The sequence below is a fragment of the Tenrec ecaudatus genome, chromosome 4 (genome assembly GCF_050624435.1).
Source record: "Tenrec ecaudatus isolate mTenEca1 chromosome 4, mTenEca1.hap1, whole genome shotgun sequence".
Taxonomy (NCBI): Eukaryota; Metazoa; Chordata; class Mammalia; order Afrosoricida; family Tenrecidae; genus Tenrec; species Tenrec ecaudatus.
In genome coordinates, this window is record NC_134533.1 from 17,763,150 (window position 1) to 17,786,558 (window position 23,409).

At 38.8% G+C, this 23,409-nt stretch overlaps 2 protein-coding genes across 2 annotated transcripts; both read right to left on the reverse strand.

Annotated features, from left to right (window-relative positions):
* Window positions 1–2,801: 2,801 nt before the first annotated feature.
* Window positions 2,802–3,728, reverse strand: LOC142446363 (olfactory receptor 5AK3-like). Its single transcript, XM_075548117.1, has one exon. It carries the CDS (start codon window positions 3,726–3,728, stop codon window positions 2,802–2,804), a length of 927 nt encoding a protein of 308 aa, XP_075404232.1.
* An 11,701-nt stretch (window positions 3,729–15,429) lies between these two features.
* LOC142446364 (olfactory receptor 5AK3-like) lies at window positions 15,430–16,356 on the reverse strand. Its single transcript, XM_075548118.1, has one exon. The coding sequence runs from the start codon at window positions 16,354–16,356 to the stop codon at window positions 15,430–15,432; it is 927 nt and encodes a 308-aa protein (XP_075404233.1).
* Between the last annotated feature and the right edge of the window lie 7,053 nt (window positions 16,357–23,409).

Genomic DNA, 23,409 nt, shown 5'->3' on the forward strand with positions numbered 1-23,409 from the left:
CCCGCCACCCCCCAGCACTTGTTGCTTTTTGATTTTTTGAATTGGGCTATCTTTGAGGGTGTTAGGTGGTATCTCATTGTTGTTTTAATTTTCATTTCTTTTGTGGGTATTGATCTTGAATATTTCCTCAGATGTTTATTGGCCATTTGGATTTCTGCCCTTATGAAACTTCTATTCAGGTCCTTTGCCCACCTCCTCAGTGGGCAATTAGTTTTTTTTTTTTTTGGAAGCTAGCAGAGTATTGTAGATTTTAGTAATAAGGCCTTTGTGTGATGTGTCATTGCTAATGATATTTTCCCAGTCTGTGGGCTCTTATTACTCCTCCATGACATTTTTATAAATATGTTTTAGTTGCATAAACTGAGTTGGGAATATATAAACTGCAAAGCACACATTATGGTTTCGGATATATTGTATTCAATCTATCGTCGGTAGATTAATGTGAAAATGCTAGGTAGGCAAATAGAAATATGTATTTAAATTCAAGGAAGGGATCAAGACTAGAGATTTAGAGAGCTGGGGGAGGGCAGGCATAAACGCCCTAGGCTAAAGGCAGTTATCTGGAGGTCTGCTGTGATGAGTGAGAGAAAAGAGAAGAGAAAAGGAAAAAGAAAAAAAGTAACACTACAGCTGAGCTCTGAGCCTTGCTTTGGGCCTGGAGGGGTTTCATCTCTGCCCAGAGGCATCAGCTAACTGTAGCTGTGTTGAGATAAAGCCCTGTTCTGGCAGAGACAGTGAAGGCGGCTAAGGTTAGACCCTAGCCCAGCCTCCACTGGGTAAGCCAGAAGCCCCCAGCTCCTCAAAATCTAGTGGATCGGTGCCTGCTTATCTTTATGATGCTTTATGATGCCTCTCCTCCTTTCGGAAGTGTGGAATTTCCCTCTTAGTAACTCTCCTGTGCTGGTTTTCTGTGGGGAGCCTCTCTGGTATGTGTTACTCTATCTTCTGTTTCCGGTTTTTAACTCCTTTATTTTTTTTATTTTAACTTTTTTTTTTAACTCCTTTAATAACTCTGTGATGGCCATTGGTGGAAAGAAGAGCACGGAAGTTTCTGTAGAGTTCCAGACCAAGTTCAGAGAACTCTCTATGGATCCATCTTGAACTAAATTACCAAGCGACTCTATAGGATTGACACCCCTCCCAACCCCCCACCCCCGCCCAGGCAATTGACTCCCTAGAGCGACCCTAGCTGAACACAAATACATTGTCATGAATTAATCCTTTTATGGGCTCCTCTTCTTGTATTTGGTAATGGCCAGTGACAATCATGAATTATTCAATGGCGATTTCCTCAATATTGTTTCTAGGAAGATGGACAAGTTGAACAATTAGATTCATTCTGCCTGGGTCCAAATACTGACTCCAATATTTATTAATTGAATGGACGTGGGCAAGTTGTTGAACCTTTTCAAAACTTTAGAATTCCAGTTTCACAGATTGTATTGTAAGGATTGTATCTCTCATTCACTTATTTAATCAATGTTCACTGATGTCCTCAATAATTTAAATTCGGTCTGTATAGCTATCGAGTACAAGGCTCCAGTATGGTTGCACTTTGTTGGAGCAAATACTGGCTGCAGTAGAATCTCAAGCCAGTACTATGCTGTTCTGAAATGAACACAACTAGATGGATTCTTCCTATATATAAGACTTTGAGATTTGGCTATTTTGTCTACTTTAAATATAATGAGCCTGATCTTAGTAATTTCGTTGACCCCTGTGAAATGAAGATGGCATGACCTGGCTCTGGGGTAGAAGGTTCTTTCTCTTACAAAGACAACCCTTTCTGGAAAGAGTCAGGTCACCTTCCATTGACTACAAGTCATATTTATTTTCTCTTTTGTTAGCATTTATGTGAGAGATTGAATTTTTGAAGTGTATATTTTCCTCTGGTCTACTTCTTGTGCTTTAAATTACAGTGCACATCCTACAAATTCCATATGAAAGCTGACATTAATTTGAAGTAATACTTGCTGTTCACCTAACTTGCACAACACTTCCAGAGATCAGGTGCAGGTTTCCTTCACCTGCTCTCCAACAGGGCATTTCTGAGGTCTAAATATATTGATCGGACCTAAAATGATGAGTACGCCTTTTTTTAATAAATAAATGACCACCCTTTATGTTTTATAATCCATCTTTAGTCTAGATTTTCTATCCCTAAGGGAGAGAGAAATAGAAAGTGTTTGAAAGAGTTCCCTTTCCCTAGAAAATGAAAACATAGATTCAGAATAGAGGAGAACTAATAACAGAAATCAATGTTTTCAAAGGATAGGAAATGTCAGTCACATAGAAATATTAGGTAAAAGGATTTCCCGTGTCACAAGATGTTTTCACAGCTATAACATTTGTTTTAGATTCAGGTCTGTACAGTAATTACAATAAAAGTTATCGAGTGCTTCATTGTGTATAATATAGAAAACCTATCTAAATTCTTGAAAATGTATGAAATTTAATATATATATAGATTATATAGAAAGAGAAGTTTTTAGTATTCAATATTATATTTGAAATACATTTCAACAATTAAATGCTTCATAAGTTGTCTGCAAGAATTTAAATATTATAAATAACCTTGATATGGTTATTCTTCATGGGTATTGTGAGATATATTTCTCAAAGTACATTACAAGTAATATTAATCTGAAGAAATGTTCTTACCACATTTCCCAAATTCTAAAGTCATATGAACAGAAAAAGGTAATTTAAGATGGTGATAGGTTGAATTTCAGACACATTAAGTTCTCGTGTAGTATCTACTAAGCGCTTGGTGGTGCTGAGTTTGACAACTTATCTCCAGTCTAGAACTTCTTTCCCATCACTTTAAGAGCTTCCTTTACCTCCTTATTCCTCAAGCTGTAGATCAAGGGGTTCAACATGGGGATCACAATGCCATAAAATGTGGAAGCCACTTTCATATTCTCTTCATAATTATTTGAGGGAGGCTGTAAGTACATGTAGGAAAGGGTCCCATAGAAAATGGTGACTGCTGTCAGGTGGGAGGCACAGGTGGAGAAGGCTTTTTTCCTCCCTGCAGTGGAAGACATCTTCAGGATGGCACCAATGATATATACATAGGAGAAGATGACGACCAGAGCAGTGAACATCAAGTTAAATCCCACAAAGACGAGGAGCAGCATGATGTTAATGTGGATACTCGAGCAAGACAGGGAGAGAAGTGGAGGAACATCACAGAAAATGTGATTGATGACATTAGACTTGCAGAACGACCTGGAAAATGTAAATCCTGTGTGTACAGAGGCATTTAGAGAGCCCATGACATATGAGCCAACAACCAGTTGGATGCAGACTGCTCGAGACATGACTATGGGGTAGCGAAGTGGGTTACAGATGGCTACGTACCGGTCCAGTGCCATAGCTGCCAGGAGGTAACAGTCATTGGTTGCAAATGTTGCATAAACCAATAGCTGTATTACACACCCCACAAATGATATTGACTTATTTTCTACTAGGAAGTTTTGCAGCATCTTGGGCGTAATGGCAGAGGTATAACAGATATCAACAAAAGCCAAATGTTGCAGGAAAAAGTACATGGGTGTTTGAAGTCTGGAATCCGTGTTGATGAGCAGGATCATTCCAATATTGCCCACCATGGAGGCCACGTAGATCACTAGGAATACAAGGAAGAGGACATACCGGAACTTGTGCTGGCCGCCAAATCCAAGAAGAAAGAATTCGGCTACTTCAGTGTAATTTGCTTGTGTCATGGCTACTGAAAATCTGGGAACAAGCAGGAAAATAATGGAAAAAAAGAAAGGAAACCATTGCAACAGCGGATGACATGTAGCTTTCCTAAAACCAATAGTTTCTCATCCATTTGTAATTTTAATCATAGTCCAAGCCATTGAAAGTTTAAAACAAAATATAATGTTTTCTTAATTCTATCATAGTAAATGAATGCTATTAAACTTTGTGTCCTGTGTCTAATCCCCATAGTTTTACTTAAACAGGATTCAGTCATTTAAGTTTTTTAATATGCAGAAGTGAGCATCCCATGTATTTTAGTCTAAAAAGCTTTCCCGTACTGAACGGTTAAATATAAGGTCAGCAGTTGGAAACCACTAGCTATCTGGAGGAGAAAGACAGTTTTTTCTACTCCTGTAAAGATTTACAGTCTCTAAAATGCAGGCTCTGAGCAGTTTTACCCTGTCCTATAGGGACGGTAGGAGTTGTCATAGACACACAGCAGTGAATTGAATGTTATTATTAGAATTACCAAGCGTCTCATGGAGGGTGTTTACATTATTTCTGCCACTATGGTAGAATATGAGATTTCTCATTTCTCCTCTCTCTCTCTCTCTCTCTCTCTCTCTCTCTCTCTCTCTCTCTCTCTCTCTCTCTCTCTATATATATATATATATATATATATATATATATATATATGTGAATTTTGAGCTCATACTTAACCATAAGCCCTAACCTAAGAACAATCAGCCCCTCTGATGCAGCCCTGCTCAGTGTTTGCCCTCATGAACGGATAATTGTAGCTATGGATGCTATCGAGGAGTAGTGAAGGAATCAGATGGTGCCCAGCTATGCTATCAGGAAGATGAATGTTTGACGTCTTTAAAGCTTGTATTAAAATAAATAGCCATCTAAGTGGGGTGCCAGCTAAAGTCACATGGAAGAAGCACATCAGCCCATGTGGTCCAAGGATTGTAAACAATAGAATTTGAGATCAGGGGAGGGAAAAGTATTAGAGCTTAAATTCTGAGTACTCTATGTGCAGAAAACTATGGATGACAGTGAAAGCCCAAAATCCATGTGCAGAAAGCCCATCTGGATTAGGCCTCTGTTGAATTCCCTCAGATCATTGATCAGGGATGTGAAAAGGCTTGCCTTCAGAATGCATCAGAAAGTGAATTACTGCACATATATTTAGGTCAGAATTTAACATATTGTCATGTTTCCCTTTTTCACTTGTGCTAGTTTTGATTATTTCTGCTTTTTTATGGATTGAGGTTTTTCCATGTTTCAGTTAGTTATTGCTATTATGGTTTTATGGTATGATTTCTTTATATGAAATTCAGAATAGGTAAATATGAAAAGACAGTAACTCATTAATAGTCTCTTAGGGTTGTGAGCATAGAGGTTGTTGGGAAAAGGGAAGTTAATACCAGTGAGTCCAAAGTGAAGAACATTTTCTTAGTTGATGATCACACAGCTCTTCAATGTATTAAAACTAATTGTACCTTAGGTGACTATGTGGATAAAACTGCTTGGAAACCAAGTCATTTGATAGTGTGGAAAACATTAGAAACAAAACAGATGGCTCGTGAGTAAATGAATTGAGGTATAGATAAGAATATAAACTTAAGTGGCAGTAAAAAATTCATTAGAACCACAATTCTCAATGAAAACATTTTTATTTTTTACCTTAATGTAAATTGGATGAAGGCATATAGAGTAGATCAATTTCCCATTCAACTATTGATGTATATATTTCCCACTGAATGCAATCTCTATAATATAACACCCTTCATCCCACTGTGGTGTTTGCTGTTTCTAGTCCTCCTAGAAGTAAACATTTCAAAATGCATTTTAATAGAAATAAGTCAGTGGGTATTTCATGTTAAGTTTTTCAGAGGTGAGATTGACTCCACACTTCTTTATAAGAAAAAGTCTAACTTTTCTTCTAAGAGTTTCTGTGCACAGGGGCAGAAGTTGTCCCATTGTATATAATGAGACTGGTATATTTTAATTTTAATAAAGAGCTTGAACTCTGGCAGACCTGTTTTGTCTTTCAGAATTTACATTGCTGTTTATTGTACCAAACTCACTAACAGTCAGTTCATTACAATTCATAGCAACCCTTTAGGGCAGAGTGGAATTTCTTCTATCAGTCTCAGAGGCTGTAAATTTTTATAAGCAGAAAGACTCCTCTTTCTCTTATAGAATGGCTAGTGGGCTCGATGAGCTAACCTTGTGGTTATCAGTCAAACACACAACCCAGTATGCCATCAGGGTTTCTTATTTATTGTACAGTAACTCTTATTTCGGGATCCCCTTCAGATAACAATACGGAACTGCCTGCTATTCAATTCCTAATAATGGGGAAGTGATACTTGAGAAAATTCCAAGTTCATGTAATTTGTGTTGTTCAAATATATCTTTGGATCAGAGGGCACCATGTGAAGAACAACGTGACCTCAAAGTTTCCTACAATACAGACTACTTTAAATAAAACGAGTGCACCTTTCTTGTCTCTGCTTAGCTAACACTACATTAATATATCCTGATTTCTTTTGGCTGAGCACAACAAATAATGGTATGTGGCATACACACGGTATCTCCAAGATTAGAGTGAATAGGGGGAAACTGGTGGCCCTTTCGGAATCTGTTGGATAAATATATCCAGAAACAGGTCTAACCTTGTAGGAAGCAAATGTCTGTTGTCTAGTGTTAATAGTAGAATATTAAAGATTCAATTACATTGATGATCTTTGACATTCATAGCAATTTAGTGGTTAGTAATGCTTGTTTCTATTCAATATGCCTTCTTGTAACTGTTAAGTATTTCTTAAAAATATGTTAGCCCCTCTTATGTCTGATACAGCACATTTTACAGGCACACTCACTCTAGCATTGACCATACCTATGTTTGGGGCTAAGTGTTAGCTCCCAAGTTATGCTCATGTAGGGACTAACTATGTCCCACAAGAAAATCTTTATCTTAAATTTTGAGATTTGTATTATTTTCCTAGTATTTAGAGCAGCAGCAGTTCAATAGAGAAAAGAATCCAATGACATGGATTTGTTCATACAGCCAAGGAGGGTACGAGTCTTCTGGAGTAATTCCTGAACCATTTTCATCAGGGATATGGAAACATATATGCATCTACCCAAGCAGTCCACATTGAAAGACTACATTCATTCGACTCTATGAGTTCATGGGCATTGGACAACTGAAATCATCCCCAAATCAACCGGCCTCCAAATTATAAAGCAGTCATTAAATCAAAGCCGCACGTCTGCTCAAGGTATTATATAAATCAGGAATTACCATACCTTGACCTAGAAAGTTCCAACACATTAAAATAAAAGTTGAATGTCATGTATGTTGAAAGTTAAGTGCAGAGACTAATGGTCTATTATGGTAATCTCCACCCACCGTTCTCAGACTATTGAGGTGGATTCACTGAGGAAAGTCAGAGTTAGTTGTGGCTAGACGGGGTTGCAAATAAAATGCCTGTTCTCCTTTTAGGGATGGAGCTCATCTGGTAGGGGATCTTGAAACCTTTCCCGAGACAAGCAGCTTCACATTTGCTTTAGGAATACAATTGGGGTTGTACCAGGTAGAGATGGGCAAGGGAAGGCAACAAGCAAAGCTTATAGATGGTGTCCCATAAGCTAATAGCAAGAGTCGAGCCTCATTGATATACAATTAAATCAGTGTAACTCTAATTAGAAGTAGCTTTTATATCCAAGTATGACCGACTCTTCCCCTACCCCTCTCAGAGATCTTAAGTAAAGCGAGGACATGACATCTCTAAGATCCATGAATTGACACCCAAAGACGTTTTTGAATATCAATAGCAATTTGTTAGATGCTGCACACCCTATATCCTTCCCACTCACCAGGTAGCAGGTCTTTCTACTCTTGCTCTACTTTGGGTTTTCTGAAAGTGAGTGCTGAGAAACAGCAAAGATGAAATTCCTGGAGCCTTTCTCTGATGCCTAGGATCGAGATTTCTTTGACACTCCAGAACGTGTGTCTGCTTGACAACAGCAGACTGAATCCAGAGTTTTTCTAGAGAAGTGGTTCTTTAAATCTGAACCTCCTTTTTGACACCTGCTGCCAACTAGTGGCTCCCGAGAGAGACTTTGGCATTGGCATAATTGGGTGTTACTTTGAGGGGTGTGGTACAGAAGTCCATCTCATGAGAATTCCAGACTCTAAGGGCTGAGTTGAGTACACAGAACTCAGATTCCCAGCTGACACCATTAAAAAACAAAAATCAAGTTTGTACCATTGAAGGGCTTCACGTCTTGTTTACATACAAGAGCTTAGAGATCTTTTGTAACAATCAAGGGTTTGTCTAGGATTCTGAAATTCTCAGTAATAAAGCTGCTTCAGTGATGTAAGAGCAAGAGAGGAAACGTGTGCACGTACTTGTAGAACTGGGCAGGAACTTGCAAGGGAAGGATATCATCGTTGAGAGACTTCTCCAAATCTGGATGCCCCTCTTTGATTGCTGTGTTGGTCATTCTTGATCCATGCCTCAAGGACTCTGAGACCTGATGCAGTCTGAACTTGAGATAATGTCCCAAATGAGTGGCGTCATTCATATTCCTTTGTAACTTGCGTGCTACTTTCAGTCCTTGTGGTGGCAATTAGAATGGATCCATGGGTAGGTCTTACTGTGCTGTTCCAGATAATCAGTTCATGGAACTGTCTATTGGTCCAGCTGAGCTCAACTGGCAAGGAACTCTCAAACCAACCCAAACTCATTGCCATCTAGTCAATTTCACCTCATAAGAGCCTCCCCTTTCCTCAAGGAGAAGTTGGAACATTTGAGCTGCTGACCTTGTGGTTAGTAGCCCAACATGGAACCCAACAAGCCACCGTGACTCCTTTTGTTGTTGTTGTTGTTGATAGGGGAAAACTTGCAGTAATATTGATTTACAACAGCAGATCCATACCTACCATACTAATATATGTCATAATGAAGCAAGAGATGCATTAAAATAATAAGTATATGGTAGTCCCAGGCCACCATTCACTGTGCATCCTCAAGGTAGGAGATGTGAACCAAAATCCAATGACCCCCTAGTTCCATGTTCCTGCCAGAGCCACCACCTACTTCTCACATTAGGGAATTTCTGCCTGAAATCCAAGGACTACAGGTCTGGTTGAAGTAAAACCCGTTCACTTAGTGCATGAAGGATGTTGTGCCCCTCAAAAGAACAGAGTGTAAAGTCCCAGTAGTCTATAGCACATAGTCTGGTCACCAAGAGCTGTATAGAACCTAGGTCGAAAGTGTCCATTTAGGAACTTAGTACTAGGCATCTTCTCCCCTGGGTTCTAGATAAGTATTTTTAAATGTTTACCTGGTGGGAGGTTATTCCTCTCTGTTTTCCTACCATAGAAATGTCATTGCTTTACACCAAGACATACAAATCCGCCCCCCCCCCACACACACATCTTGACTTAAATTTTCAGTAAGATTTTCTTATTATTCTAGTAGAAGTGTGTGTTAGTTTAGGGCAGCGGTTTCAACCTGTGGGTCACGACCCCTTCGGGGTCGCCCGATTCATGACAGTAGCAAAATGACAGGCATGAAGTAGCAATGAAAATAATTTTATGGTTGTGGGGTCACCACCACATGAGGAACTGTATTCAAGGGTCGTGGCATTGGGAACCATTGATTCAAGGGTCGTGGCATTGAGAACCATTGGTTTAGGGTAACTTTAGCATAATTTTGTATGGCAGCTCTACAAGATGGAAATTATTTCTTCCCTGGGAAATAGATGCCTTGATAAGGACTTGGGTTTTCTTTTTTCATAAGGAGTCTTGCTAAATGCCAATAAGTTTTTATAGATTCATTTATAATCTCCTCTACTTATATTTGGGGATGCCTTAGTAACTATACTGAAGTACTCAAAGATTGGTTTTACACTTTTGGATTTACGTTCTCTTCCCAGGAGGATGGCCATATTGATGTACAGCTTAGGGTTTGAAAGAACAAACTCCTGAAGTCATTCTTCCTGAGTTCAAATTCTGACCTTGGTATTTATTAACTTTGTGAACACAGGTAAGTTTTTAAAAAATATCTTTGCGAGTTCAGATTTCATGGGTTTGAGGATTATATCCTTCATTCAGATATTTAGCCAATATTTATTCATGTATTCAATACATTTTGAATTTGTGACCCATTATCTGTACCAATTAAGTACAAGACACCATTCTGTTTGTACTTTGATTGGCCAAATACTGACTGGACTGTAAGGAGAAGCCACACTGAAATTTCTAATGGCCGATTGGCATAGTTGATGAAGTACCACTCCTATCTGACTGGTGAATGAAGTGGGAATATGGTGAGGGAAAGCACCTTGACAAAAGGCAAAAGCGTAGAATATGATATCTCTATTCTCTCTTCTATTTCACTCACATGTGACTGAGACAGAGGCGTGGTTAGTCCCCACCAGTCCACCTTTCCTTTATGATGGTGGTGGGCAGTCATTGCCTTCTTACCTTCTAGTAACAATACCTCATCAGACAATTGCTGTGTAAACCATGATGTCAGTAATACAGATGGACTCCTTTAATCCGTGACTCTCCTAGGGAGAGGTGGAAGAGGCAGTACTCAAGCATTCGTTGGCAGAAGTACAGTAGAACCCCCGTACGCGACTGCATCAGTCCTGGACATCATCAGATATCGACGTGAAATGTCAAGAAAATGTTGCCTCGGAGCTCAAACAAACATTGGAACTGACCCGATACACGGGAATTTTGTAAACAAAAGCAATTCATATTTCTTCAGTCACTCAGCATTAGTTGGCGTTGCTTGAAAGCGTTGTTTAAACCTTTCACGGCTCTGTTCCAAGCATTTTCTATCATTTTCGTAGTTTTTGTATTGTTTTTAGATTAAAACACCCAAAATAGAGTTTTTTTTTAAAGAATGCTCACAATAAGGAACTGGTTAACTGTGTTATTGATCTTATTGACGATAATTTAGTGAATTTAGAAAACAGTTAAGGAAACACCAACAGCAGACCATGAGACAGACTTTATCTATCTCCCTATCTATCTATCTATCTATCTATCTATCTATCTATCTATCTATCTATCTATCTATCTATCTATTTCAGAGATAGCTAGCCAGGTCCTAGTGAAAAAAGGCAAAGAAGGGGAAAAACACAAAAACAAAAAACCTCCTGAAAGCAGCTATCAGTTGATTTTATGGAAGGAGATTCCCCTTCCCAACAATGACTCTCTCCATCCCTCCTCCCCACATCCATGTCCACAGATTCAGATCCTCATCAGTCTCAAGGTATGGGCCATAATGAAGTTGTTAAAAACTTTTTTTTAATGTTGTGTTTCTTATTTAAATTATATTATTTAACTCTGAACTTATTTACTTTGACATTTCTGTGGAATATTTTGTATAAAAAGACCAGGGTAGGGTAAAAAGTTGGTGATCGAGAGCGAATTAATCAGTTTTCAGTTTTTCTTATGGGAAAAACTGATTCACAACTTAACTGCATCACATCTCTACGTTCCTTCTGGAATGGATGAATATCAAGGTCTGGGGTTCTGCGGTACACGTTGTTCGTCTGAATTAAAGAACATCGCTTTCCTATACTCTCTTTGGTGTCATTATTACCTTGTTGTGTTACTCTGGGTTGAAAGAGAAACAAATTCATAGACACTCACATATGTATAAGAAAGAGATTTATATACAGGAGCGATTTTACAGAAAGAAAACATTCCAGTCCAGTCCAAATCCACATGTCTGATATTATCCAATATGTCTAGTACCAGTCTATAAGTTCCTCTTCATACTCATACAACGCATGCAATGATGCAATGATGCCAAATGCAGGAAGATCACAGGCCAGTACGTGGGATGTCTTGCGGATCCAGTGGTGGAAGAGGCATGTCAGTGCTGGCATGGATCCCCATATGGTTCCTTCAGCTCCAGGGCTCTAGCGTAGCTCCATGTGTCTGAATGTCTTGTAGGGAATGAATCTGTCTCCTGCATCCAATGAGCTATTTATGTCCTTAGTGGCTCCAAATGAAGTCACCAAGCTACAACCTGATTGAAACGCTAAATTCCCCTCTTCACTCTTCATACTCAAATTGACAACCGAGTATGCAAATACCATACTTGTGCTACTAGATATCTTTTGTCCATGAATCCTTTCTCTCCCTCTGTGTGTATCTTTCTCACTAACATTCACACGCTCAATCTCAAGAGCAAAGCAAATAAAGCAACACAACATCAACAAAAGCAAAAATGAAATGAGGCAAGGAAAAACAATTTTTGAAAAGAGGTATCTGACAGCTTGCTTGAACCACCAAGCTAGTTTTACATGTCTCCTTTCTAAAATGTATCTTATAACTGATAACTTCAAGATATGAAGGACAGAAAGCACCTATTTTCGGTGTGCTCTTTCACCCTACCCTTCTTTATGTAGAATGACAGATCCTTGCTTTAAATTATGAGTCTATGTGTTTTTTTTCCAACAATGCTTGCTATAGGCAGTTGATTCAACCAGAAACTTGGCCATTTCCAACAAATTTTGGTCTTGTTCTGCTTTTATTTAGGAACAACTGTGTTAAAGCAGTTTACTGCTTCTGATTCATAAGAGCATGTCATGTCTAAGTTCTGGTGTGTCCCCTCTTCTTTAATTTACCTATTTATCCATTCAACACATACGTATTGGTATTGGAATTGTATTGGCATAGCAAGGTATTGATATAGGAATGTATTGGTAGGGACTTTTCATTCATTCCAGTGGCAGTGAATCATACCATGATTAGGGGGCCAAAAGAAAAATTAACCATCAGCTATAAAAGTGTATGCTATAACATTTCTGTTGTAACCAGGCACCCCCAAATATCCCTAAGGAGTGCTTTCCTTTCACCTTTCCCTACATGCTATGGTATAGCCGTGACTCTACAAACTAGTACAGTATCAGAATCTCCTGGAAAATTCTTAAGAGTTTCCCATATGCTGAATACTCTAAGGAATTTTGTCAGAGTCCCGTTCTTTTCCAAAATTCCCAGGTAGTGTTCATTCTGCCTTTCCAGTCTGGCATTTGTGTAATATGAACCCTGTTCACATCAGAGTTTTCCTTTGCTCGTACCTACTTACCATGCAAGGCAGATAAGACTGTGTACTAAGTGTAACACATCTACAAAGTTCGGATGTCAGGAGGTACCATTTGTAATTCAGACCATTCTTCCCCCTTTCCTCAGGATTGTTATTTTCGGGAACATTTCCGAATATCTGAATATTTGTCGTGGTTGGTGACGGTGTCACAAGCTAACAGGAGAAGAAGCCATAGCAGATATTGCAAGCAGGGGTTTGATGCTTGTGAAATCTTTTGGGCGATGGAAGAACGGACTTCAGGAATGTGTGAGGTCAGCTGAGACCAATACTCTGGCCAATTGCTGTTGCTACCCCTACTGTTGCTGCCACCACCACGACTGCCTCCCGCACACCTTCAATGACTGCCAGACACAGAACCCAGTCTGACTCTTGTCACTTCTCTCACCTGACTCGTCTCCTTTCCGTGCTTACCAGTAAGAAGAGGTTCTTTGGCTCACTTCTGCTCTCCAAATTCCCCACGAATATATCTGATTTATATCCAGAATTCAGGGGACAAAGACATCTCAAAAATGTGGCCTTGATCTTTCTAACCACTCCAAGTAGAAGGATGGAATGGAATGTAAAAGAGACAATTCATCGTACCAGCTAGAAAAGGCCACAGGATTATTTAAGTGCTTTCTGCTTCTCAGGAGTATTTCCTACTTATGGTGGAACTGGGAGATGTGCTTCATGGGCATTGTCTCAGCTCTCAGCCTGCCTTGACCCCAACTGCTTTCCATCTCATTATCTCCTGGTTCCAGCATCGATTTGTTGTTGTTGTGTGTGTGTGTGTGTGTAGAAGGTGGTTTATCATTTTTTTTAGTGAAGATAACATCTAATTCAATTAGTTGTCTCCAGTGCCTTAATACCGTTGTATGTTGCCACGTCATTTCCCAATTTATAATCCCATGGGTTTTTTTTTTGTGCTGAAATCTTTATGGGGATGGATTACCAAATATCTCTCATGTGAAATTTCTGAGTGCCTTCCAACCACCAGCCTTTTGGCTAGCAGTTGTGTGCTTACCTATTGACCCACTTTGCTGCTATACCAGCCTTCAGCACATGTGTGTAATTTCACGTAAATAAATAAGTGGATGAGTGCTGTATTCATTCATTCAAACTCCGTCGATATTTTCCTTTCATCATCTGTTCTGTCTAGTCTGGGCCCAAACTATATAAAAGTGTAGTTGATTTCATTTCAAATTTATTCCATGTAAAACATAAAATTCTGACTTAGAAGAGTAGTAGTGTATGTGTTAACCTTGTACTTGATGGCAATGAATTTCTTCCTAACTGGATCTCAAATTTCCCCTTTCCGTCTCTTAGACTCTGTGTACTTTGTTGCTGGTCCGTGGAGATATCAGTACCCTGGGATAAATGGTTCTTTCTTTGGTGATGGTAGTCTTTGGGGGATTAAGGGATTTTATGTTGATTAACTTAAAATTATCTTTTTTCTCTTAAAATTTATGAGATATTGGATTTGAAAAAAATGTATCATTTTCTTTAGGAATCCTGGTGGTATAGGGGTCATGTGTGGGCTGCTAAGTGCAAGGTCAACAATTTGAGACCACCAGTACTCCAAGGAGCAAGATCAGGCTCTCCACTCCCTTAAAGATTTACCCTCTAGGAAACCCACATGGGTAGGAAGTTCTACTCTGTCTCATGGATCACTGTGAGTCAGAATAGACTCAGTGGCAGTGAGATTTTGTTTTTCAAATTTTTTTTTTGGTTAGTTAATTAGAACAACTGGCGTTATTTTGAAAGAAAGCTAGCATGGACTTTCAAGAATTCAAATAAGAATTTCCCCACCTATTCTCAATCTAGTTACCCAAACTTACCATTTATCTCGCAGAATTAAAGGGCTTTTGATTCTCCTTGGACTTCCCATGGTATTTCTGCAGTTTAACACTAGAATGATTGATGTGCCTTTTTATAAATGAATGCAGACTCATTAGGTTATAAGATCTATTCACATTTTAGATTCTCTAACTGCTGGGGAGAGATACTAAAGTGCTTACAAGAGTCCTCATGGATTAAGAATAAAAACAGTAACCCATAACCAAAATAAACATTGCTATGTGCTGGAAAGTGCCACTAAAATGGGAATACCAGGTAAACCATATAGCTTGAATATGATCCTTCATATAAAAGAGATTTTATTATATTATATATATATATGTGTTTATGTAGTGATTTGAAGAATTTGAGGAGAATCGAATTGTTGACAACGTAGGCACTTTTCTTGTATAATTGGACATTATGATTTTTATTTTTAAGGTTTATTATGAACAGATAAGTCATTTTCTATTCCTTATGAACATATTGGATGGATACCACAAATGAGTGGATAATTTGCACACTTTAGACATGATGCTTCTTCATGGGTAAGATAAGATACCTTTCTCAAAGTATATTCCAGGAAAAATAAGTCCTGGGTGATACTCTTCCATGCCTCTAAGGTCTAATCTATTCAAAGCGTTAGCGCCAGTAGAACACATGAACATGCTTTCAATTTCAGAAACATTACATTTTTAGAAAGCGTTCATGCTGCATGTTTTCTTGGGCTATATTTTAATTATTTGAGTCAAGTCTAGAACCTCTTTCCCATCAATTTTAGAGCTTCCTTTACCTCCTTATTCCTCAAGCTGTAGATCAAGGGGTTCAACATGGGGATCACAATGCCATAAAATGTGGAAGCCACTTTCATGTTTTCCTCAGAATTTTTAGAGGGAGGCTGTAAGTACATGTAGGAGAGGGTCCCATAGAAAATGGTGACTGCTGTCAGGTGGGAGGCACAGGTGGAGAAGGCTTTTTTTCTCCCAGAAGTAGAAGACATCTTCAGGATGGCACTAATAATATATATGTAGGAAAAGATGACGGCCAGCACAGTGAACATCAGGTTAAATCCCACAAAGACGAGGAGCATCATGATGTTCATGTGGATACTCGAGCAAGACAGGGAGAGAAGTGGTGGAACATCACAGAAAAAATGATTGACGATATTGGACCTGCAGAACGACCTGGAAAACGTAAATCCTGTGTGTATGGAACTATTTATTGAACCTATGACATATGAACTTGCTACCAGTTGGATACAAACTGCTCGAGACATCACTATGGGGTAGCGAAGGGGGTTGCAGATGGCTACGTACCGGTCCAGTGCCATCGCAGCTAGGAGGTAACAGTCAGTGGTTGCAAATATTACATAAACCAATAGCTGTATTAGACACCCGACATATGATATTGACTTATTTTCTACTAGGAAGTTTTGCAGCATCTTGGGCGTAATGGCAGAGGTATAACAGATATCAACAAAAGCCAAATGTTGCAGGAAAAAGTACATGGGTGTTTGAAGTCTGGAATCCGTGTTGATGAGCAGGATCATTCCAATATTGCCCACCATGGAGGCCACATAGATCACAAGAAATACAATGAATAGGACATACCGGAACTTGTGCTGGCCGCCAAATCCAAGCAGAAAGAATTCGGTTACTTCGGTGTAATTTCCTTTTGTCATGGCTACTGAAAATCTGGGAACAAGCAGGAAAATAATGAAACAAAAGAAAGGAAACCATTACAACAGCCGATGACAAGTAGCTTTTTTAAAACCAATATTTTCTCATCCATTTGTAATTTTAATCATAGTCCAAGCCATTGAAAATTTAAAGCAAAATGTAATGTTTTCTTAATTTTTATGACATGTCTTGGTTTTTCAGACATAGTTCTATCATAGTAAATGAATGCTATTAAACTTTGTGCCCTGTGTCTAATCCCCATAGTTTTACTTAAACAGGATTCAGTCATTTAAGTTTTTTAATATGCAGAAGTGAGCATCCCATGTATTTTAGTCTAAAAAGCTTTCCCATACTGAACGGTTAAATATAGGGTCAGCAGTTGGAAACCACTAGCTATCTGGAGGAGAAAGACAGGTTTTTCTACTCCTGTAAGGATTTACAGTCTCAAAAATGCAGGCTCTGAGCAGTTTTACCCTGTCCTATAGGGACGGTATGAGTTGTCATAGACTCACAGCAGTGAATTGAATATTATTATTAGAATTACCAAACGTCTCATGGAGGGTGTTTACATTATTTCTGACACTACAGTATAATATGAGATTTCTCATTTCTCCTCTCTCTCTCTCTATATATATATATATCTATGAATTTTGAGCTCATACTTAACCATAAGCCCTAACCTAAGAACAATCAGCCCCTCTGATGCAGTCCCGCTCAATGTTTGCCATCATGAAAGGATAATTGTAGACATGCATGCTATCGAGGAGTAGTGAAGGGATCAGATGGTGCCCAGCTATGCTATCAGGAAGATGAATGTCTGACGTCTTTAAAGCTTGTATTAAAATAAATAGGCATCTAAGTGGGGTGTCAGTTAAGATCACATGGAAGAAGCAAATCAGCCCATGTGGTCCAAGGATTGTAAACAATAGAATTTGAGATCAGGGGAGGGAAATGTATTAGAGCTTAAATTCTGAGTACTCTATGTGCAGAAAGCTATGGATGACAGTGAAAGCCCAAAATCCATGTGCAGAAAGCCCATTTGGATTAGGCCTCTGTTGAATTCCCTCAGATCATTGATCAGGGATGTGAAAAGGCTTGCCTTCAGAATGCATCAGAAAGTGAATTAATGCACATATATTTAGGTCAGAATTTAACATATTGTCATGTTTCCCTTTTTCACTTGTGCTAGTTTTGATTATTTCTGCTTTTTTATGGATTGAGGTTTGTCAATGTTTCAGTTGGTTATTGCTGTTAGGGTTTTTATGGTTTGATTTCCTTATATGAAATTCAGAATAGGTAAATATGAAAAGACAGTAACTCATTAATAGTCTCTTAGGGTTGTGAGCATAGAGGTGGTTGGGAAAAGGGAAGTTAATACCAGTGAGTCCAAAGTGAAGAACATTTTCTTAGTTGATGATCACACAGCTCTTCAATATATTAAAACTAACTGTATTTTAGGTGACTATGTGGATAAAACTGCATGGAAACCAAGTCATTTGATAGTGTGGCAAACATTAGAAACAAAACAGATGGCTCATGAGTAAATGAATTGAGGTATAGATAAGAATAGAAACTTAAGTGGCAGTAAAAAATTCATTAGAACCACAATTCTCAATGAAAACATTTTTATTTTTTACCTTAATGTAAATTGGATGAAGGCATATAGAGTAGATCAATTTCCCATTCAACTATTGATGTATATATTTCCCACTGAATGCAATCTCTCTAATATAACACCCTTCATCCCACTGTGGTGTTTGCTGTTTCTAGTCCTCCTTATTTCTTAGCCTTCGGAACTCTATCCTTAGGTAAATGGTGACCTTTTAATTGTAGATAGTTAACTATTCTAAGGGGTGCAAAACCTCCCTAGTGTTACTGTTCCCTTTGACACTATTTATTAAAACCTTAAAATCATTATGTTGAGAAAAGAATTTATCGAAACAGGCCAACAATGGAAATATTTTTTCTTGGTGTCTTGGTTTTTAGGCATGTTTCTGGGGCTATTTGGGGATCTGATTCAAATATTGCATTGGATAAACTCAATCAGCTCTAGTTTCTTAAATATGACCTTCCCCTGTATTTTCTGTTAAGTTACACTTATTTCTTAATTTATCATCATAGTTTTAAATGTGAGAATAACTCAGACCCATCCATTACAGGATAAGACAAAAACGGAAAGAAGTATTTGAAAAAGAATTACATAGGTATTACAGGACTCCCGAACAAATGTGTCTATGGTCTCTTCTTGGCTAGTTGGTTACGCATTGAGCTATCAAGGCAGTGGTTTCAACTCACCAGCCACTCTGCAGCCTTTATAATATTTAAGGATTTGGAAACTCACAGGGGTAGATCTCTCATCTATAAGGTCACTATGGGTTAGAATCCGTTAGGTGGCAGCAGGTTTTTCCATTTTGGTATGAGAGGATGCAATATATACAGACTGCACGTTGGATGCTGCAGATCCAAAACACAGCTTCAGAAGACTGGGAAATAAAGAAAGAAATTCAAGCAGCACATAGATAGCAAGTGAGAGGACAACTTAGAGTATTGAAAACATAAGATCTAGCATTTTCATAAATATTTTAGAGATATACATTTTTCTTCAAATTGTGAAGTAAACATTTCAAAATGCATTTTAATAGAAAGAAGTCAGTGGGTATTTCATGTTAAGTTTTTCAGAGGTGAGATTGACTCCACACTTCTTTATAAGAAAAATTCTAACTTTTCTTCTAAGAGTTTCTGTGCACAGGGGCAGAAGTTGTCCCATCGTATATAATGAGACTGGTATATTTTAATTTTAATAAAGAGCTTGAACTCTGGCAGACCTGTTTTGTGTTTCAGAATTTACATTGCTGTTTATTGTACCAAACTCACTAACAGTCAGTTCATTACAATTCATAGCAACCCTTTAGAGCAGAGTGGAATTTCTTCTATCAGTCTCAGAGGCTGTAAATTTTTATAAGCAGAAAGACTCCTCTTTCTCTTATAGAATGGCTAGTGGGCTCGATGAGCTAACCTTGTGGTTATCAGTCAAACACACAACCCAGTATGCCATCAGGGTTTCTTATTTATTGTACAGTAACTCTTATTTCTGGATCCCCTTCAGATAACAATACGGAACTGCCTGCTATTCAATTGCTAATAAAGAGGAACTGGTACTTGAGAAAATTCCAAGTTCATGTAATTTGTGTTGTTCAAATATATCTTTGGATCAGAGGGCACCATGTGAAGAACAACGTGACCTCAATGTTTCCTACAATACAGACTACTTTAAATAAAACGAGTGCACCTTTCTTGTCTCTGCTTAGCTAACACTACATTAATATATCCTGATTTCTTTTGGCTGAGCACAACAAATAATGGTATGTGGCATACACACGGTATCTCCAAGATTAGAGTGAATAGGGGGAAACTGGTGGCCCTTTCGGAATCTGTTGGATAAATATATCCAGAAACAGGTCTAACCTTGTAGGAAGCAAATGTCTGTGGTCTAGTGTTAATAGTAGAATATTAAAGATTCAATTACATTGATGATCTTTGACATTCATAGCAATTTAGTGGTTAGTAATGCTTGTTTCTATTCAATATGCCTTCTTGTAACTGTTAAGTATTTCTTAAAAATATGTTAGCCCCTCTTATGTCTGATACAGCACATTTTACAGGCACACTCACTCTAGCATTGACCATACCTATGTTTGGGGCTAAGTGTTAGCTCCCAAGTTATGCTCATGTAGGGACTAACTATGTCCCACAAGAAAATCTTTATCTTAAATTTTGAGATTTTTATTATTTTCCTAGTATTTAGAGCAGCAGCAGTTCAATAGAGAAAAGAAGCCAATGACATGGATTTGTTCATACAGCCAAGGAGGGTACGAGTCTTCTGGAGTAGTTCCTGAACTATTTTTATCAGGGATATTGAAACACGTATGCATCTACCCAAGCAGTCCACATTGGAAGACTACATTCATTCGACTCTATGAGTTCACGGGCACTGGGCAACTGAAATCATCCCCAAGTCAACCAGCCTCCAAATAATAAAGCAGTCATTAAATCAAAGCCGCACGTCTGCTCAAGGTATTATTTGAATCAGGAATTACCATTCCTTGAGTAAGAAAGCTCCAACACATTAAAATAAAAGTTGAATGTCATGTATGTTGAAAGTTAAGTGCAGAGACTAATGGTCTATTATGGTAATCTCCACCCACCGTTCTCAGACTATTGAGGTGGATTCACTGAGGAAAGTCAGTTAGTAGTGGCTAGACGGGGTTGCAAATAAAATGCCTGTTCTCCTTTTAGGGATGGAGCTCATCTGGTAGGGGATCTTGAAACCTTTCCCGAGACAAGCAGCTTCACATTAGCTTTAGGAATACAATTGGGGTTGTACCAGGTAGAGATGGGCAAGGGAAGGCAACAAGCAAAGCTTATAGATGGTGTCCCATAAGCTAATAGCAAGAGTCGAGCCTCATTGATATACAATTAAATCAGTGTAACTCTAATTAGAAGCAGCTTTTATATCCAAGTATGACCGACTCTTCCCCTACCCCTCTCAGAGATATTAAGTAAAGCGAGGACATGACATCTCTAAGATCCATGAATTGACACCCAAAGACGTTTTTGAATATCAATAGCAATTTGTTAGATGCTGCACACCCTAAATCCTTCCCACTCACCAGGTAGCAGGTCCTACTACTCTTGTTCTACTTTGGGTTTTCTGAAAGTGAGTGTTGAGAAGCAGCAAAGATGAAATTCCTGGAGCCTTTCTCTGATGCCTAAGATCGAGATTTCTTTGACACTCCAGAACGTGTGTCTGCTTGACAACCGCAGACTGCATCCAGAGTTTTTCTAGAGAAGTGGTTCTTTAAATCTGAACCTCCTTTTTGACACCTGCTGCCAACTAGTGGCTCCCGAGAGAAACTTTGGCATTGGCATAATTGGGTGTTACTTTGAGGGGTGTGGTTCAGAAGTCCATCTCATGAGAATTCCAGACTCTAAGGGCTGAGTTGAGTACACAGAACTCAGATTCCCAGCTGACACCATTAAAAAACAAAAATCAAGTTTGTACCATTGAAGGGCTTCACGTCTTGTTTACATACAAGAGCTTAGAGATCTTTTGTAACAATCAAGGGTTTGTCTAGGATTCTGAAATTCTCAGTAATAAAGCTGCTTCAGTGATGTAAGAGCAAGAGAGGAAACGTGTGCACGTACTTGTAGAACTGGGCAGGAACTTGCAAGGGAAGGCTATCATCGTTGAGAGACTTCTCCAAATCTGGATGCCCCTCTTTGATTGCTGTGTTGGTCATTCTTGATCCATGCCTCAAGGACTCTGAGACCTGATGCAGTCTGAACTTGAGATAATGTCCCAAATGAGTGGCGTCATTCATATTCCTTTGTAACTTGCGGGCTACTTTCAGTCCTTGTGGTGGCAATTAGTAGAATGGATCCATGGGTAGGTCTTACTGTGCTGTTACAGATAATCAGTTCATGGAACTCTATTGGTCCAGCTGAGCTCAACTGGCAAGGAACTCTCAAACCAACCCAAACTCATTGCCATCTAGTCAATTTCACCTCATAAGAGCCTCCCCTTTCCTCAAGGAGAAGTTGGAACATTTGAGCTGCTGACCTTGTGGTTAGTAGCCCAACATGGAACCCAACAAGCCACCGTGACTCCTTTTGTTGTTGTTGTTGTTGATAGGGGAAAACTTGCAATAATATTGATTTACAACAGCAGATCCATACCTACCATACTAATATATGTCATAATGAAGCAAGAGATGCATTAAAATAATAAGTATATGGTAGTCCCAGGCCACCATTCACTGTGCATCCTCAAGGTAGGAGATGTGAACCAAAATCCAATGACCCCCCAGTTCCATGCTCTTGCCAGAGCCACCACCTACTTCTCACATTAGGGAATTTCTGCCTGAAATCCAAGGGCTACAGGTCTGGTTGAATAAAACCCGTTCACTTAGTGGGGTTTCCACATCGAGTCCTTCTGCTGTTGAGCATGAAGGATGTTGTGCCCCTCAAAAGAACAGAGTGTAAAGTCCCAGTAGTCTAGAGCACATAGTCTGGTCACCAAGAGCTGTATAGAAACTAGGTCGAAAGTGTCCATTTAGGAACTTAGTACTAGGCATCTTCTCCCCTGGTTTCTAGATAAGTATTTTTAAATGTTTACCTGGTGGGAGGTTATTCCTCTCTGTTTTCCTACCATAGAAATGTCATTGCTTTACACCAAGACATACAAATCCGCCCCCCCCCACACACCTTGACTTAAATTTTCAGTAAGATTTTCTTATTATTCTAGTAGAAGTGTGTGTTAGTTTAGGGCAGCGGTTTCAACCTGTGGGTCACGACCCCTTCGGGGTCGCCCGATTCATGACAGTAGCAAAATGACAGTGATGAAGTAGCAATGAAAATAATTTTATGGTTGTGGGGTCACCACCACATGAGGAACTGTATTCAAGGGTCGTGGCATTGGGAAGGTTGAGAACCATTGGTTTATGGTAACTTTAGCATAATTTTGTATGGCAGCTCTACAAGATGGAAATAATTTCTTCCCTGGGAAATAGATGCCTTGATAAGGACTTTGGTTTTCTTTTTTCATTAGGAGTCTTGCTAAATGCCAATAAGTTTTTATAGATTCATTTATAATCTCCTCTACTTATATTTGGGGATGCCTTAGTAACTATACTGAAGTACTCAAAGATTGGTTTTAGACTTTTGGATTTACGTTCTCTTCCCAGGAGGATGGCCATGTTGATGTACAGCTTAGGGTTTGAAAGTACAAACTCCTGAAGTCATTCTTCCTGAGTTCAAATTCTGAACTTGGTATTTATTAACTTTGTGAACACAGGTAAGTTTTCAAAAAAATATCTTTGTGAGTTCAGATTTCATGGGTTTAAACATTATATCCTTCATTCAGATAATTAGCCAATGTTTATTCATGTATTCAATACATTTTGAATTTGTGACCCATTATCTGTACCAATTAAGTACAAGACACCATTCTGCTTGTACTTTGATTGGCCAAATACTGACTGGACTGTAAGGAGAAG

Coding starts and splice junctions, on each gene's coding strand:
- LOC142446364 (XM_075548118.1), bottom strand. CDS start 16,356: ATGACAAAAGGAAATTACACCGAAGTAACCGAATTCTTTCTGCTTGGA.
- LOC142446363 (XM_075548117.1), bottom strand. CDS start 3,728: ATGACACAAGCAAATTACACTGAAGTAGCCGAATTCTTTCTTCTTGGA.